This window comes from Rhinolophus sinicus, linkage group LG05, assembly GCF_036562045.2.
Source record: "Rhinolophus sinicus isolate RSC01 linkage group LG05, ASM3656204v1, whole genome shotgun sequence".
Lineage (NCBI taxonomy): Eukaryota > Metazoa > Chordata > Mammalia > Chiroptera > Rhinolophidae > Rhinolophus > Rhinolophus sinicus.
This window is the reverse complement of record NC_133755.1, coordinates 63,260,894-63,279,800: the sequence shown is the minus strand read 5'-3', so window position 1 is coordinate 63,279,800 and position 18,907 is coordinate 63,260,894. Positions and strand designations below refer to the sequence as shown.

At 37.5% G+C, this 18,907-nt stretch overlaps 1 protein-coding gene across 4 annotated transcripts in view; it reads right to left on the bottom strand.

Moving 5' to 3' along the window:
• RMND5A (required for meiotic nuclear division 5 homolog A) overlaps positions 1–18,907 on the bottom strand; it is a 53,207-nt gene that overhangs the window by 9,359 nt on the left and 24,941 nt on the right. For all 4 annotated transcript variants that reach the window (XM_019749216.2, XM_019749214.2, XM_019749215.2 and 1 more), the window contains exons 3-6: positions 13,952–14,086; positions 12,436–12,536; positions 1,612–1,778; positions 717–882 (exon numbers count right to left, since the gene is read on the bottom strand). In XM_019749216.2, the coding sequence (XP_019604775.1) occupies positions 717–882; positions 1,612–1,778; positions 12,436–12,536; positions 13,952–14,086 (569 nt within the window). The remainder of the gene's footprint in view (positions 1–716; positions 883–1,611; positions 1,779–12,435; positions 12,537–13,951; positions 14,087–18,907) is intronic.

Genomic DNA, 18,907 nt, shown 5'->3' with positions numbered 1-18,907 from the left:
TTTCCAAAATTTCTACTTTAGCTTAAAATTTTGAATTTTAATGTTATAGCAAAAGACAATGTCAGTTGCTTTCCTAGATATGATAGGCTCACTCTGTTCATTTGAAAAACGTCTGCAAAAGACCTGAGTATGAATAACTGTAGTTTGTCTTTTAGTGATTCTTTCAAGTAAAAACTATGTTCCATGAAAAAATCAACCAGCTTATTAGCTTCTTCTTGAGACAATCATAATACTTTGGCATGAAACTGAAGTGTTTTATAGGAACGTCCTATTCTGTGCCATAGAATGTTAAAAAGATGTGTACTGCAAGGTCAAAATTTAATAAAACTACTCATTTTTAATGTTTTGTCAAGAACATTCTTGAGTAAAACTAGAATGCCTAAAACTACAAGTGTGGTGGTCAGGAATACAGTGGATTTTGAGACCACTGCCCTGATCTGTGCTAAGGCTCCAGCAGTTTAACCCACCATTGTTTCTGCACCATCTGTGCAAATGTGAACCCAGTGGAAAAGGCTCTCGGAGACCACAGACTACACTTTGAGAACCACTGCTCTAAAATGGTGTCACTGTCAATTGTGACAATCTGTTGAAATACCAACTGCGTTCTTCTTCAGAAAGATAAACCTCTGGGCTTTAAACATCAAGAACTAGATAAATTAACAAGAACCGACCAATGTGGTGCATACTTCAGTAATATACAGGACCAATTTCCATACCTGACACTGAGAGGGGACTCCACGGAGAGCCCCAGGAGGGCACAGGCATCCCGTGTAAAGATGTCACAGATGTCAGCCCACTGGTTTGCATCAAGCAGGTGAACATATGGTGAGTTCTCAATCCCTTGTCTCAGATATACCAGGCTTCCCATCAAAACTTGGATGTCTAAACAAAAGCAGCAGCAATTTGGAGGTGTGAATGACTATACCTGAAACAGAGCTGGCTTGCAGACAACAGGCTGAAAAAAGCAAGAATCCGCCCCCGCCCCCACCAACTGACACAGCCTAAAATAATTTATTAACAATTCTTTTAAAATTCTGGTCCTCAAGTTTGGTTTCTCCTTTCACCCTAAGTTAAAGAAACAGCATAGAGAAAAGGGAGAAGAAAAGGAAAGCACTAAATATTGAACTTGCAGTTATTTTATTCTTATGCACAGCACAGTATAATTACCAGTACCTTGAGGAGTAATAATTATGTTATAAATGGGGTCATCACATATCTTTGGCTGTAGAACTAGCCACTACTCTCATACTGATACTTGGGGCTAACTGCTACCACCCTGGTATACCCTGAAACACTTTGCTGTGGCAATAACAGCAGCATGGCCAGGGTAGGGGACCCGGGTAAGCAAGGGCATACTCCACTTTCTCATGTCTCCTCTTAGTTTAATATGGAATCCCCCAAAATGCAATGTCTCTGACTTTTCACTTATGCGTCTTTAATATTTTATTTTTGTTCTTGATCCAGTCAAAGCCTTTTCTGTTAGGTGATTATCATCTATAATTGTTTTAGTTTATTAGTAAATATGTATTAGATCTAGTTAAGATAAACTTAAATTCCAGGGGTGGCTATAGGCCTATTCCAAACATTAAAAATATCTGACTCTGCACTCACCTTTTTGATGATTTAGGGCAAATGGTTGAAAATTTTTAGCATATTGCAATGCTTCTCGCTGATTTGTAGTTCCACCCATTAATAAGCTAATAAAATACAGTCTGTGTAGCTTAAATTCCAAGGAGCTGTTTTGGGCTATAAGCATTTCTCGGTTTGATACCGCCCATCTAAAGAAAAAGCAAAAAAGATTTTAACAATAATAAGAGCATAGGCAAGGTGTGTTAAAAATTGTTTGAAACTTAGTAACATGAAAAAAAAGGTTTGCTCTGCCATCTTGTGGAAGCCAGTAGTAACATCACTCCCTAGGCCCAGAGACTTATAAAGAAAGTAAACCTAACAACTACCACACCTAAAGAGACTTTCCAGCCAGTGAGAAGAAGAAAAACACATTGTTAGATGACAATCACATATTTAGTAAGGTTTTACACTAAGGTAAGACTGACCGAGGAGCGCACGATAGATCTGGAACTACACAAGGCCACACTTTGAAGCGGGTGTCAGCCATGAGATTCACTACTCAATGCCTAGAGCCACTACTCTTCTGTTAAACTGGCATGTTTATAAATGAACCACAAGATTCTGCAGCAGAAGATTCTGAAGAGGAATTTTCTATCTTTAAACTTTTGTTAGGTGCAAGATTTTGCGCTACTCACTTTGGAATTAAAAACAGTAAACACGGGTCTTTACCCTCAAGGTGTGTTCAGTCTAATCAGGCAAATAAAGCTACATAAACATCACACTGGGCCAAAAAGATCTGTACAAACATAGTGCTCATGAGAGAAAGAACAATACTCAGTTCTGAATGACCCGAGGTACAGTGACTCAGGCCTCTACAATACAGTTGGAATACCCACTCTTATGCTGGGACCCCCAGTTCAGGTGAGCACTAAAGCAGAAAAGAACACCGGCCAGCTCTTAAGTTCAATTTTGCAATCAAGTGGTAAGAAGCATTACTTTATTTCTCTAAACACATCACGATGTAGAAGCTGGTTAGTATCATATTCTTCTTTAATCTGACCTTTAGTGGGACAACTATTCCCCCGCTAACCCAATTCACCAAGGACCACTGGAATCTGAATTGGGTATGGGTACAAACTGAGTCACGCTACAACTACAAGAGTAAAATGCTTCAAGTTATTCATAGTGAATGAGCTGTCAGAGATCAGACTTTACGGAGCTACATTTCACTGGATCCTCTTCTTCCCAAAAAGGCTGCACGTGCATATGAATATTCGTCAGCTTGTTGATGCATCCACATCTTAGGGTCAAATTATGAAGCTTCTCTGACCTCAAAATCAAAGTGATTTTTAACAATATTAAATTCCTGGGTCTTAGAAATATTTACTTAAATTTAAGTAAGCCTTGGATCCTCGCCTGGCATTCAGATGAATGCAGCTGAGTTGCAACACCAACTGATAAATCCGCTGACACCAACAAGGTACTTCCAGTAGCGACCGTGTTTCCCCAAAAATAAGACTGGGTCTTACATTAATTTTTGCTCTATTAGGGCTTATTTTCAGGGTATGTCTTATTTTTTCATGTACAACAATCTATATTTATTCAAATACAGTCATGTCATCTTCTGGAACATCGTCATAACGTACTAAACGCATCCATCTGGCTGAAGAGCTTAACTGGGGCTTATTTTTGGGGTAGGTCTTATTTTTGGGGAAGGTCTTATTTTCGGGGAAACGCGGTAGCTATCTGTGTGACTGCCCGACACGGAGCATGAGCACCAAAAGTACTGTGCTTTCAGCAGTCTTGACTCTTTCAGGCACCTTCTTGACTTACAGGTCAAAGACATGTATTTAAATCAAGTCACTTACTTAAAGCTTATCCTACTTCCTCTCTCTCATAAAAGCACGAGTATGTTTTCCTACTACCAAGTAAAAGACAGGAAGCTTGTTCGTTTTTTCTGTTTCTGATATGAGGTAGATATGCAAAAGCTTCTAGGGTCAAAGAAAAGAGTTAATAGAAAGTAATTCCAAATTTTAATAAATGATGAAAGCCAACAGAAAAAGGGCAAAGTCCACAGTGGGAAATTCACAAAAGAAAAAAATCTATTTTATTTTCATAGGCAAATGTTCATGGTATAATGTTAAAAAGGGTGTGGCATACAGGAAAAAGTAACTTTCAGTCACCAGCATTTTTAATAGTAATGACTCCCAGAAAGTTGGATTTCACACATTATGTTGGATTTCACGCATTATGTATCAGCCACAACAGCATGGGCTATGACTAATCAGAACAGGACACCAATTGTTAGACCCGCACCAGGGGACACACCAATGAACAGCAGCTAACAGCGGTCCAGATGATGGTGATTTTTATAACAGTCTATGTGTCCTATGTTTCCCAAGTTTTCTAATAATAAACACATATTACTTTTATAACTTAAAAAGGTAATAAATTTTTAAGCTCATGCAAAAGTAAGCAAAATTTCTTCCCCTTTTCATCAAAAAGCTAACAGAGTAATTGCAAATTACATTTCCTAAAAGTAATTCAAGCTTTGAATTGTGAATTCAAGCTTTTCAACTATAAATATGCGTGCCCCATTTTTTTTAACTTAGAGAGGGGTTTATTTAGACAATTCCTTAATTTACTATTTGAATTTATTTTTACACATTTTCAAATTCTATTACAAACAAGGCTACAAAAGAATCAGAAAAAAAAAACCCCAAAATTAGCATTTCTAATTCCCATGCCCCCCCGACACCAAGAAATTTTTGGAAAAGTGGATACCCACTACAAAAAGGATCTGAGGGAGTCGAGGGAGAACGCAAAACCCCAATTCATAGAATACAAGTTTTCACATGTTTCTTAAAGTTGTATTTCTTACCATTCTATTCTGAAACAATGTACTACATATTCATTTAACTTCTGAGAATTATAGTAAGCCTAAATAAATCTCACAAGGCAAGGGATTAGAGTAACTATTTCTAAGCTTCTCCCTCTCTGCCAAAATTTCATTTTCTAAACTAAGGCTACATCCCATTTTTAACCCCCAAACATGTGAGCACATTTAAGCACTAAGGTGAAACCCTTGCCTGACAGGACTTCTCCGTTATACCCCTCAGGACTGTACCCAACCACATTGATATTTTCTTGACCTCAATTCCTTGGCCACCATTAACTGCCCAGATAAGCACAGGTTTTAAAGTCACTCTGTTGCCTCCTAATAAGAAAGTTCATTTATCTCTTTATCTCTCTTATGACCATTTCCTGATCCTACATCTTCTGTTGTATAAGTTCTTGATGGGGTTGCCGTCCTTGACAATCATCCTAACATCAACCTTAACTAATCTTTGAACTCTGGGTATAAATTTCACAGCAGAATTCTTACCCACACTAACAACCTCCAACACATAACACCAGTCAATTCATGATGACTTCTGAAATGGTGAAACCATCTTTTATTGATTGGCATTAAACTTCTTTCATCTCCTTGTAAATACTGTTTTCTATCAATGAGGCAACTAGCTTCATCAATACTTTGGCCTGAATGTTAGCCAAACTAACGGAGGGCTTTCTTTCTTTTTTTTTTTAACAGTCTTCAATCCAAAGTAGAAGTAAATGTTCCATCACTTAAACCATAAGGGGCTTTCTATTCCCAGTGCAATTTAAATTAAAAGATGTTGAAGCAGCTTTACCTTGGTTTTTGTATTCCGAAAACGTTTTCAGTATGCTTTGTATCAGGCTTTACTAGGCCCAGGTCTCATCCTAGTTTCACTTTGCTGTCATCATTTTCAAATCTTCTTAAATCACATTCAATTCCATTTCTAGCAATTCATCTTTGTTGACCAAGTCCCTCTCTTTCAATTATCCATTTCTGTCATATGTCACGTGTGTTTATCACTGGGAGATGAGGGGCCAACACAACCACACACTTGCTGCCCAAGGGTGAAACGAGTAACAGATGCACAATGACCAATCACTGAGAGGCTTGGAAAGAAGTGATGTGATTGGTTATGATCATGATGCACACCTGTTATTAATGTAGTGATTTGTGGATTGAAGAGCTGGCAGAGAACTTTGTATTTTATGCAATTATTCACAGTTAATATATTGTGGTAGCTGAAATTTGAACCATGTTGTTGGAGTATTTTTTAAACTGAGGTAAATTAAATTTGGGCATGATGGAATTGTGCAGAGGACTGCCAACAGGTTCAATAAAAACTGAATAGGAGAAAGTGAACACAGGGCTCTTAGAGGCAGGCGGTTACTTTATAAAGACATGGAAGGCTCACAGTGGTGCAACAAAGAAAGAAGGTAAATTTGAGGAACTGAGCAAGTCAGAGTGTCTATGATCTATTATCACAAATCTTAAAGAATTAGAAAGAAAATGACTTTAGTTTTCTATTTTTCACCAAAACCCCTGCCCTTCTACTCTTCTTTTTTAAGATGAGGGAAGGCTAGGCTGGAAAATCAAGGGATTTATGCTAGGAGGGGAAGTTATACAACCACTGGGTGAAGAAAGCAGTAGCTGGCCAACAGGTTAAATGAAAAGCATTTGTCATGTGGTGTGAGGAATTAAAGGAGGAAAACAGGCCCACTGAGAATAGAGTGGAGGTAGAAAAAGGTGCAGGCCAAGAAAATCATGCAAACATATTCAGATAATCTGATCTAGTAACTCACATTACCATCAATAGTGACGTGTCCAGGTTAACTAAAGCTAGTCCAGACAGAAGACTTGTTCCCTCCATGAAATTAGAAGCCTTTCTCCCAACGTAGGTGCTATTAATAGTTAACTTTTGCAAAAGTACAAACACAAATTGAGTACGTGAGAAGAGAGCTGAAAAATTCAAGGCTCAGGCTCAACTGGGCTACTACTGTCTACAATTTTCCTAATAATCTCTCCATCCACTGAAGTTTAGATGTTCTTTATTTGAACCTTTCACATGGCTCATCGCACAATCTATCTGGTAAGATAGTTTCTGGTCTCCTAAGGTGGGGGCTGTGTCTTGCTCATCTTGGCATGCCCCCTACTTTGGGATATACAGATAAGTACAGGTTAGCAGCGTCAACTATGCATGGACTTAAATCCAGCTCTGCAGTGCGCATTTGGGCAGTCTGTTACTTAATTCTCTAAAAATCTGTCTCCTTATTGTAAAATGGGGGCACCTCAAAGGTTGCGGACATTACTAGTTAAAGCACTGCACAGAGAGACTGGCACAGACATTCAAGAATAAGCTACTTAAGATGTGTTTACTGAATGGATGAACTGTGACTGCTCTTCAAAGTCATATTTTCAATAAGAAAATTATACTTAAAAGAAGACTTACTTGGGCACTTCCATGTAATACTCAGTGCCACTTATTTTTACAGAAGCAACTGGGTGAGAATATGACAGTATGCCTGTATCGATTACTCCTCTTCAAAAAAATTTTAAGTTTTCTTAGCTAGAAGTTCACATTGAATATTTGGGTATTTGATTCGGAGCAGGAATAGGGGTACAAAGATAGTCACAGCCTTAATTAACCTGATAACAACCAAATCCAAAACATACAAAGCACACGAAACTACAAAAGCACAAAACTAGAATCAGCACTAAAACCTTAACCCACTGTATACAAAGCACTAGAAGACGTGTGACCAGAAAAAGAAAAACTAGTCAGATATACTAGGGTATGAGATGCTGTATTCTGGACAATGGCATTTCTAGCAGAAAACTTTTAATTTTTAAAAAACCAACCACTGCTATACAACTAGCAAGGTAACTAAACATTCAGTTAAATTATAACTTTACTGTGATTTTTTTAGAAGAAATTCTGCTCCCAAATCTCCAGTGTGGGCTATGAGAACACTGTCAGCTTTGGAACCATTCCTTGTTCCAGAAACACTGTACACACACACACACACACACACACACACACACACAAAATGACACAGTAAAGCCACCAGTGTCACAATTATCTCTGTTCACTGCCACTGCCTCTTCCAGCCTTCCAAAACAATACTTACTCAGAAACAGCCCACATCTACACAATTATCCCACAGAAACATTAAGCATTAATTATCCTAATTGTCAGGCCTCTGAAAAGACTTGGTACATTGTTAGTTCCATATTTAGACTACCCATATTATTCCAAAAATAATTAAAAAAAGATTCCACCTTCATAGTTAGCTGTTCTCCCCTAGGAACCTGACTAAATTAGTCTATCTCTCTCCTCTCAAAATCGTGCCAATCTGCATTAATGTCTGTCTATTTCTGATAGTACTGAAATAAAAATGCTTCTTGCCAATGCCCACAGCACACTCCACTACAACCTTTCATATTTTTAAAGGCTTACAAATATCTTTTTCTAGTCTCCTTTAGGGCTGATCTATATTCCTGAAGATCAGGGACGTGAGTGACTTTTATTTACTCCACAGGTGTGGACTTGGCTGAGCGTTATTGGTGACTGAATCAAGTACTTAAAAAATTCAAAGAATGGCAAAAATAACAAAAATCAAAGTTCAGCCAAAAAAGTTAATTAAGAACTCTATACCTTTGCTTTAGAGACTGCAAAGGATAGCCGACATTTCATGTCTGAGATATTGTCAATTTCTCAGATATGGGTTGAATCTATCAATGGAACTACTAACATTTTACTCATCTCAGAGCTGGTGTGAATCTTTGTTCTTCTGACCGTGGTATTTAAGAAATCATACAAACTGTAGTGTTACACATCTGAATCTACTTAAAAACACAACACACACATTTCCAGCTTTCCATGAGGTTCTCAGTAATGCAGTCTGGTATGAGTGCCCAATAGCTATGTGTGCCAGTGGCCACCACGGTAGGCAGCACAATTCTACAGATCGGTGATTTTTAATAGAGTCCTTAAATATGCCATTGACTTATTTACTGCTAGTTTCCTACCACAAACACAAGTTTATAAACCTAAATTAATAAAAGATCAGCATTTTACAAGCACAAACTCCAGAGTCTTTCCTCTTAGTTCCTCCCCTCCTGGCTCAGTCTAGTTCCTCCTGTTGAACACAATCTCATGGATAGTTTATGAAGATTCTCAATTTCCCTACGGTTATGGCTCGCTCACTCAATTCTTTGGTGAGGATGTATCCAGATAAGACATTGCCATGTCTATTCTTCCCGAGGAACACCTACTGTCTTGGAACTTCATATAAACTTTACCAGCAACAAACATGAAACAGACAACAGAAAATGATATTATCACCCCAGAGATTTTTTCCCTTTTGCCCTTTAATATATTCCATTCTGTTATCTTCTCCTCTGTATCCATTCCATTGGACACCTTTTTTCATTTTCAATTAGTTTCTTTTTAATAGAGAAGCTCTTTCTCTACCAGACTTAGCGCAGGGGCTAAGAGTTAAAAATGTATCCCTTGTCTCATTTCTTCCGCCTTTTCAGAATTAAGAACCCTAATAAAACAACAAACAAAAACCCAAACTCGGGGACAAAATCCAACTTATTCAAACCTTGATTCCTTTTATCCAATGGTACATCTATCAGAGCCGTCTGTCTTCTGTGATTTTATGCAGCTATTAAAAAATGTCTGAGTCAGCAAGACTGTCCACCTATAGGAAACCAAAACTAAGAACTAGACAAGAAGACACCAGAAACTTCTTAACCATTGTCACCCTCACGCAGTATCATACTTTCTCATGATGCTGAGCAGCAGCAAAGAGATGATTTCGCCCAACTGTAGGCTAATGTAAGTGTTCTGAGCACGTTTAAGGTAGGCTAGGGCTAAGCTATGATGTTCGGTAGGTGTATTAAATGCATTTTCAACTTACGATATTTTCAACTTATGATGGGTTTATTGGGATATAACCCCATTAAAGGCGAGGAGCATCCGTAGCTATTTTTGGCTTTGCTTCTATCTGCCATATGAAGGAGGAGGTCCTGTTTGTTCAAAGTTCTCCTTCAAACTATTCCATCATTTATTGATTGCCTACTATGAAATAAGCACTATGCTAGGTGCCAAAAGGAATTTAAAAAACAGATAAAGTAATCTGGATGAAGAGAAAAACCTGTACAGAAACTCAAAAATATAAAGGCAGGAAGGAACAAAGAGTAGGCAGGGTCCTGACTAGATCTGTATTTGTAATTAGCTATTCTTCTGCCACTTCTCTCTGCCATAGCACCATTCTTTTCTGCCTTCTTTCCATTGTCTATTATTTGCAATTACCAGCTAACACTCTCCAGACTTCCTTCTCATCTAGTTCCTCCATTGCTTCTGTCCATATTAATTTTTTTGGTTAGCCTCTGTCTCAACTGCCTAGGCTGCCTGGAGAAACTGGTGTAGCCCCTCACCTTTCTCTTTCCCCTCATGGGTGGTTCCATGCTTCCTCCCAGCATGTACAAACAGAAGATGCCACACAACTGAAAGATATTTTCCCCCTTGTATCTGAACCCAAATCCCCAAACTGATGTCCTACATTTTTCAACTTTTGCTATAAGTTGAGTAGTGAATTTTCTGTACCTTGCCCATAAGATACTGAGTAAATATGTGCTTGCATCCACCAGTAATAGGGAAGAACTGGAAAAGTATGAGTTGTTGTAATAGAGCTATCTATTAAATTATCACTTCCCAAACATCTCTATAGAACTCCAGTTTTGTGGTTTTTAATAGGTATTATGGGGTTAGAGGGTGAACAAGGATTCTTTGATCAAATGTGCATGGGAAACACTGGGCTTTACAAAGGTAAATGAGTTTCTTTACTATAGAATTGCTGATGGTTCATCTAACATGCTAAAGTAAATCTCGTAGAAGAGAGTATTAAGGAAATATGTGAAGTGTTTCTCATATAACCTTTTTGACTCCATATCCTTTTTTTTTTCACGGAGCATCTTCCAGACCTCAATTCATCCTCCGCAAAATGAATACTTACTTCATAGGATTATTATAAGCATTATAAATTAATACATGTAAAATACGTGTGTTAAAATTATGTTAAAATATGTTAATACATGCAAAATGCTTAGAACAATGCTAGAACAATAAACACTCAAAATATAATTACCACTACATTCCCCTATGCTGATATTTAATATGGCAATATTCCCAGAAAAGTGAAGAGAAAACTTTTTACTGTGTAAGTAATTTCCACTGTTACCACCTAGTGCATGGATCACGTCCTCCCTTTGCCTGAAGGGCAGTGCTTGAGGCTACAAATAACAGAAAACATTTACGGAAATAATTGATATGTATGATACAGTTAGCACTAAGAAATATAGATCTTAAAGAAGAAGAGCAAAGTTATAAGGGTGTTAGGAATTTTCTTCATTCCAAAAGGAAAAAGCCATGAATACTTCAAGTGCTGAGGCAGTCCAAAAACTCAACCCAGTCTCTGGCACACAGTAAGCACTCAGGAAGTAGAAGTTTGATGAAAAACCTGAGATATTAATGGATACTACCTTGAATAACTTAAATATTACTTCCAAATCACTATAAATCAACTGGGAAACCCATTACATTTTTACTTAGGCTGCCTCACTCTCTTTTATAAATGTTTAATCTATATGGAATATAAAAATAGAACAGTGGTTGCCATACTTGAAGAGGTATTAGAGTTACTGCATTGAATTTAATCTTCCAGGTAGATCACAATCTAAAATCTGCTAAAATAAATAAATAAAAATTGAAAAGAAAATTATAAAGGTACTATCCATCACATACAATGGTACTGTTTAAGTGACATCTATCCTTAAAAATATATAGTACCTCCCTACCTCATAATTTCTACAGGAATTTATAATTTATAAATTTACACAGAAATCTACCTCTACCTGTTTATCTGGGCTGTTTTTAGAACCCTACAAAATTCTCTAAGAACTGAGAAATGATCAGAAACAGAAAACTAAGCTATAAGACTTAAATAGGTTAGTGGAAGAAAACAATGTGCATTTTATAAAAATCAACAAGGATCTGCCCAAAAATATTTTTTTCTGATAACAATGATCTCAAATTCTGCCAGTTTTAAAAGACCAAGATTCTAAGGTTCACAACAGTATCACTGTTTCTATCATACAAATTTTCCCCTTTATTTTATGAGTTTCTCCTTCTTCTCCTTTTCTTTCTCTCTCTCAAATAACCCAGTAATCTCCACATTAAAAAATTCTAGGACAGGGGTCAGCAAACTATGGCCAAGGGCAAAATATATGGCTTGCTGCCTGTTTTGTATGCCAGATGGCGAAGATGGTTTTTTCACCATCTGTTGTAAAATAAAGCAAAGAAGAATATGCAATGAAGACCTTGCGGCTTGCAATGCCTAAAATATTTACAATCTGGCCCTTTACAAATACTTTGCTGACTCTGCTCTAGGATGATCTTTATCATAGCTTACTCAGTAATTCCAGATAATTCGTAATATCAATGACAAGTTCACAATGAATCATTACATTTTACAGTGGTAATTAGAATAAAACTCCACCATAACAATATTTGATCTCTTCATACATACCACTTAGTTCCAACGATCAATTAAATTGTTGTTTTTTGACTAGCACAGAACCCGGCACATTAGGAAACTCCAAATACCAAACTCAGCCCTTCTGAACAACAGAACTTGTTATAATGCTAGTCTAAAGTAATGGTACAGCCTAAATACAGGAAACCCTTTCTCTCATGGGAATTCAAACCAATTATTACGATAAGTGAAGTAAGCTCTATCCATTTACCATGTTACGCACCCCCCATATTCACCTAGCTAAAAAAATAAAATAATTCTTCCTTAATTTCTCTGAAGTCTACCCCTGGTGATATATATATATATCTCAAAATCTCTAATGTGTTTTCTAATTAAATTTCCTTACAGAGAATTCTAAGTATTCAAAGGAAAATAAACTCAGTAACTCACTCCAGAGCAGGTCTCAGAACTCTGACTTTTAATGCTTCTAATATTCGATTCAACTCCACAAATGGTTCTTTCTGACTGGGATCTACAGAAAGACCAGATTCCTGAAAAAACAGAAAGAACTTTCATTAGCAGTAATCAGGGTAAAGAGATATAGTAAAAGTATATTCAAAATTAAATATGGGATAGTCCATTAAAAATAATTTCTTTTTGGGGTGGCCGGTTAGCTCAGCTGGTTAGAGCATGGTGCTAATAGCACCAAGGTTGCTGGTTCGATCCCCGCATGGGCCACTGTGAGCTGCACCCTCTTCATTCTTTCTCCTCTTCCATAGTAGTAGAACCCCTCAATTTTTGCTGGGTCTATAACCATATAGACTAAAGCTGGGTATGACTGCAGTGTAAGTTCTGGCCAGTGAAATATAAGCATCTACTCTTTGCCCCTTCCTAGAATACCAGAAGGTACAGTTAAGAGTTCTCCCTGGTATCCTAGACCATGAGGACAGGGACACCTTAGAAATAGCAGAGCTACAAGGTGCCTAGGTCCCTAAGAGCTCCATGAAGCACAGCTACTACACATGCTGTGGATGACTTACTACCTCCTATTTCTGTGCAAGAGAAATAAACTTCATTTTTGTTTAAGCTACTGGTATTTTGGGTCTTTGATATTTGTAAACAAACTTAACCCTAAATGACACAATTTACTTTAGGAAATTTATATGGACACCTACACAATTCCCATGTGGTACAGATAAAGACCTGAGCTATAGCTGTTTAAAATAGAAAAGGCTTAGAGGTTTTGTTTGTAGACTAACTTAAATCATTTAATCCCTATAGTCCTTAAACAGAAAATGCAATAGCACATGGTAGCTGAGGACAGAATTTGAAGACGCAGGACTTTGGGCCTGAATCCTAGTTCCTTTAGTAAGAATCTGTATGGCTTTGAGCAAGTTACTGCCCCAGACCTCAGATTCCTCATTTGTAGAATGGGAGCAATAATTTCTACTTCCCAGGATTGCAGTGAGGAATAAAGGCAGGGCTTGGCTGGGGTAAATACTTATGTAGGTGGTATTTGGTCAACTGTTCTGAGATCCCTACGCTTACATCTAACAGACATAAAAGACAAATGATGCTCACCTGAAGTAAATTTTAGCTTGAAATTCATTTGACAAACACAGTCCTAAAGTTGGGCCAGAACAGAAGACCAAACATAAACCTCTTTGTCCTTCTCTGCTATACTAACCTTCTCTATCAAAAGAGGAAATGGAGAAAGTGGCATCACTTCTGACCCCTTGGTTGAGGACCCGAAACCAACGTTATGGGGCAGGAATAAGGAAATAATTCAAATAAAAAGTTCTAGGATTATAATTTTCACCCAAAAAAAAAAAAAGACTTTCTAGTAAAATGAGGTCAGTCCTGATCACTTAAATATTAAAAATCTATCTATGGCTAAAAAAAAGACTCAAAACCTCTAAGGAGTTCCCTGGTTTCTTTTTCATCGTCTCGCCGTTGACACTGTTACCTGGCAGAGCTCCTCAGCCACATCCAGCATTCCTTGTCGAAAGAAGTGTTCCACCATCACCTCATTCAGAAGCCTCTGGCTGTCTGCCTGCCAGCAGCCATCTATTCCCACGCTGCTAATGTCAGAATCAAAATTCTGGAAAAAAGTAAGGAACTCATGAATTAAGGTACGTGACTTTATATGACTTTTACTCCATGTAACAGAAAGAAAGGCCTTCGTTTCACCGAGATACCCCCAGTAAGACCCAATTCAAACTTCTTGGTAGCTTATGACAGGAAGTAGTTTTTCCATCGCTCCTTTCCAAAACGTATCACTCTCACTGCTTACTGTTGGAAGGGTAAATAGATAGTTTTTTTGAGGGCATTTTGTAAAAATATGTAAATTTAATAATGATTTCTGTGAATAAATTGATTTCTAGGCATTATACAACAGCAATTATTTTCAGCGGTGTGCAGTGATACCAGTAAAAGCGTGTTCAATGCAGCATTGTCCAGTAGGAAAAAAAGAACGAAAGCCCTATGTTCAACATAGCATCAGTTAAATCACCCACCCATGGCACATCCCAACTGCAGTGCCAAGGCAGGGTGGGAGAATGGCCAGGGGCTTAAGAGAGCAGTTCTGGGGCCAAGCCACCTAGGTTTGAATCCTGCTTCTATCTCTTACTAGCTGGGTGATCTTGGCCAAATTACTTAAGATCTTTGAGCTTCAGCTTCCTTATGTAAGAAGAGAAAATAACAGTACCTTCCTATTATGGGCTGAATTGAAACCTCTCAAAATTCCTATACTGAAGTCCTAACTCCCAGTACATCTCATCAAGTTAAAATAAGGTGTTTAGGGTGGATCCTAATCCAATAGGACTGGTATCCTTATAAAAAGGAAATTAGGACACAAACAGGTAGAGAGGGGAGACGTGTAATGGACTGAATGTCTGTGTCCTCCCTCCCCAATTCCTACATTGAAGGCCTAACCGCCAATATGACTATATTTGAAAATAGTCTGTACGGAGGTGATAAAAGTTAAATAAAGTCATTAGGGTGGGGCCCTAATCCAGTAGGGCTGGTGCTCTTGTAAGATAAAGGAGAAACACCAGAGCTCTCCCTCTCTCTCCACCATGTGAGGACACAGTGAGAAGGCAGTGATCAACATGCCAGGAAAGAGGTTGTCCACCCTCTACAGGAAATGAATTGGCCAGGACCTTGATCTTGGATTTCCCAGTCTCCAGAACTGTAAGAAAAAATTTTGTTGTTTAAGCCAACCACTTTATGATATTTTGTAATGGTAGCCTGAGCTCAGATACCACATGAAGACGCAGGGAGAAGATGGCGATCTACCAGCCAAGGAGAGGCCTCAGAAGAAAGCATCTCTACCAACACCGTGATCTCGAACTTCCAGTCTCCAGAATCGTGTGAAAATAAATGTCTGTTTATGCCACCTAGTCTGTGGTACCTTGTTATAGCAGCCCTAGCAAATTAACACACTCTCTAATTGGTAAAATAAAATGGTAGTTGCCATTATTCCAGTATTATTACTTCTCACAAGTAGAAAGTGAGGTTCATTACTCTGTATCTACTAACATAGAAAAATGTCCCTAACACCTTAGGTGAAAATAAACGACTTCTATAAAATTATGACCCCATTTTTTGGTTGTGGTTTTTAAAAAAGAATACCTACAAATGCTTAGGAAAAGAAAATCTGAAAGAATGTACACTAAAGTATTAGCAGAAGTTATCACTGGAGATTAGCATGTTCCATACAAATGACTTTTGTAATAAACTAATAAACTTACCCAGTTCTGGGTAAGATCAAGTAAGCACACTCCCTCACTGAATGCAGTTATAAAATCAGGACAGAATAAATGGAGCAGCTACTTGGGGACACTAAAAAGCAAATAGTAGTAAGTGGATTGAGGAAAAAGGTCACAGAATTGGTGTGTTTACTATTTTTCTTTCTCTAGTATCTGTCAGCCTGGATGCAATGCAGCCAAAACCCAGAACAGGGCACTGAGGATATGAAGAGAACTCCAGAAGAAGCCCTTTAATTCTGCCACGAAGAACAGGAATGGGTTCTCCTACTACTCAGAGATTAGGAAAAAATCTCTTTTCGCCCTCCATTTTCTTGCACCTCTAGGATAAGGCATTCTGTAAGTATATAAGTTTTCTACTGCCACTTACAACAACACAATTTTATTATCTCAGGTCTCTATAGCTCAGAAGTCAATAGGCTCAGGTGATTTCTCTGCTCCAGGTCCCACAAAGGTGTATTCGGCATACAAAGAGCCAGGAAAATTTAAACTTGCATTGGAAAAGATGTTCAGCAGACACTAATGCCGAGATAACAGAAACGTTGGAATCATTAGACTTTAAAGTAGTTATAAAATGCTCCAAGAACAAAGGGCAAACATCTTGAAAGACAAAAACAAAGTCTTACAAAGGAACAGAAGATAACAGTATTCAAAGTAAAAACTCATTGGATGGACTTAATAGAACATCAGATGCAGCTGGACAATGCAGAAAGTCAGTGAAGATCAACAGAAATTATCTAATTTGAATAACAGAAAAAAAGTTTGAAAAAAATGAACAGAGCTTCAGGGACCTGTGGGACAATAATGAAAGATCTAATGTTCATATCATAGGAGTACCAGAAACAGAGATGATTGTAGTGTAGAAAAAAATACTTGAAAAATATTTCCCAACCTTGGTAAAAGACATAAACCTACAGATTCAAGAAGTTCAGCAGGCTCCTAAAAGGATCAACTCAAAAACATCCAACTGCTGACAACTAAAGACAAAGAAAATTATCTTTAAAAAAGCTAGAGAAAAGGGATGCATTCTTATAGGGGAAACATGACGCAAATGACTGCAGATTTTTAACAGAAACCATGGAGACCATAAGAAGTGGCAGAACATTTTTCAAGTACTAAAAGAACTGTCATCCCAGGATTTTATAAGTGAAAATATCATTTGGGAATGAAGATGAAATAAAGACATTCTCAGATGAAGGGAAGACGTATCTGCTGCCAGAAGACCTGTTCTAAAAGAACTGCTAAAGTATGTTCTTCAGATAGAAGTGAAATGATACCAGAGGGCAACCTGAAATATCAAGAGTGAAGGAAGAACGAGTCTACTTTGTAGTCTGAAAGCTTTTTCTGTCCAATTTTACTTTCAGCCCCTTTATCTTTCATAGGCATTACCGCCTAAAAAACCTCTTGCATTTTTTTTTCAGATTTGCTGAAATTACAGTCCTAGTCAATCAATCACTGCTTAAATACAGTCCAAGTAACACAGGAAAGTTTTACAGTACTTAAAAGATCAGGTAGAAGGTAACCTGCAGTAGAAACTGCAAACCACTCACCATTTACATCACCACAATACAGGAGAGTTCTCTTCTCCAAAATTAAGCACATTTTTCTTTAAAGAGCTATGTACCTTGTTCTTAGATATCAAGTCAGTAGCCTAAAACTAAACATGTACATTAAGATTTGGAAATACTCAGACAAAAAAAAACCCAAAAAAGCAAAATTACTGTCGGGGTCTTAATTTTTATTCATTTTCTGTTTATAGACATTTTTCTTGGTCTAGTACATATTTAAAGAATGGAAATAAGAAATAATACTAAATGCTAAAGTCACAGCTTCCATGCACATACTGAACAGGCTATCCCCAGCCCTGAAAATAAGAGACGCAATTGCCTGGGTAAGGTTCTCTAAGTTAGCACCTGCCCACCAGATTCTGCCTGCTGAGAGATGATTTTATAATGGTTCATTAGTGCTTTTAAGCAAATTATTTTATCTTTATGCTATCTATGACAACTAGAACACAAAATGGAGATGCGGCTACTATTTTCCTCTTCTAGGCTAGGGTAGAGGCCTAAAAGGGTGACTGCTGTCACAGATGTTCTCATATTTACTCCCCCACAGACAAATGATCACTCCAGTGAATAAAAGAACGGGTATGTGAAGATGACAGAAGTTAATAAACTCAGGAATCTGCTAACCCTAATGTCTAACTAAGTGCACCCCATAAGCAAGAATCACTGAGACTAATTAAGAAAGGTTCCTCATAGACCTATCAACCTTATTCAATCCAAATACAACCTTCAGATTTCTACTCGTTCATTTTATGATTATTCTTCAACCCCATCAATCCCGAACAAATTTATCAGGTATCTGTGCTGCAGGAAAGAAATAAAACAACTTTAGAAAACATACTGCTCAGCTCAAAGCACAGACCATGTTAAAACAGACAATTTTATTTGGCAGTATGTATTAAGTCAGAATTGTAATGGCTACACAATCAGAGAGTAACTGCTCAGATCGAACAGAAAAATTCTTTCAAATATTTCCTTAACATACATACTAAAAGGAAATTTTGACCATCTAGGAAACTTTAAAATATAAGAGTCTAATATTTCAACAAATTTAAACAGTTTACAATGATGCTTTTCATGTACCTTTATTTCCATAAGGTGTACATACCATGGCCACTACTATACAGGTAAGAAAAATCGAGTACCCTTAACACTCAGAATATCTCCATTACATTCAAATAATATAAGTTACTTGCTAGCCTTGGAAAATATTTGTACGACTAAATATGAATAAGGAATGCATTCGATGAAAATTTCTGTGCTCCGTTCTACCATTCTGATTTTCCAGTTTAACCCACTGAGGTAGATAAGTAAACTTCTTTCATAGCTTATTTTCTGCTCACTTGTATAAAAATTAAAGGAAAAATTATAAAAAGAGGTTGAGAAAATGTAATGTAGTGTCAGAACTCCTTTTGTTGCAACTGCCCGTTCTTGCATCAGAGAGAGCTAGGATCAGTTCCAGCTGTTGCTAGGCGACCAAACTCGTTTGCAAGGCTACCCAGGAAATCAGCAGCACTGCAAACCAGCCAAGAATTGGCTAATGAAGAGAAATACCTATTATTAGTACTTGTTTGACTATACCAAAGGAAA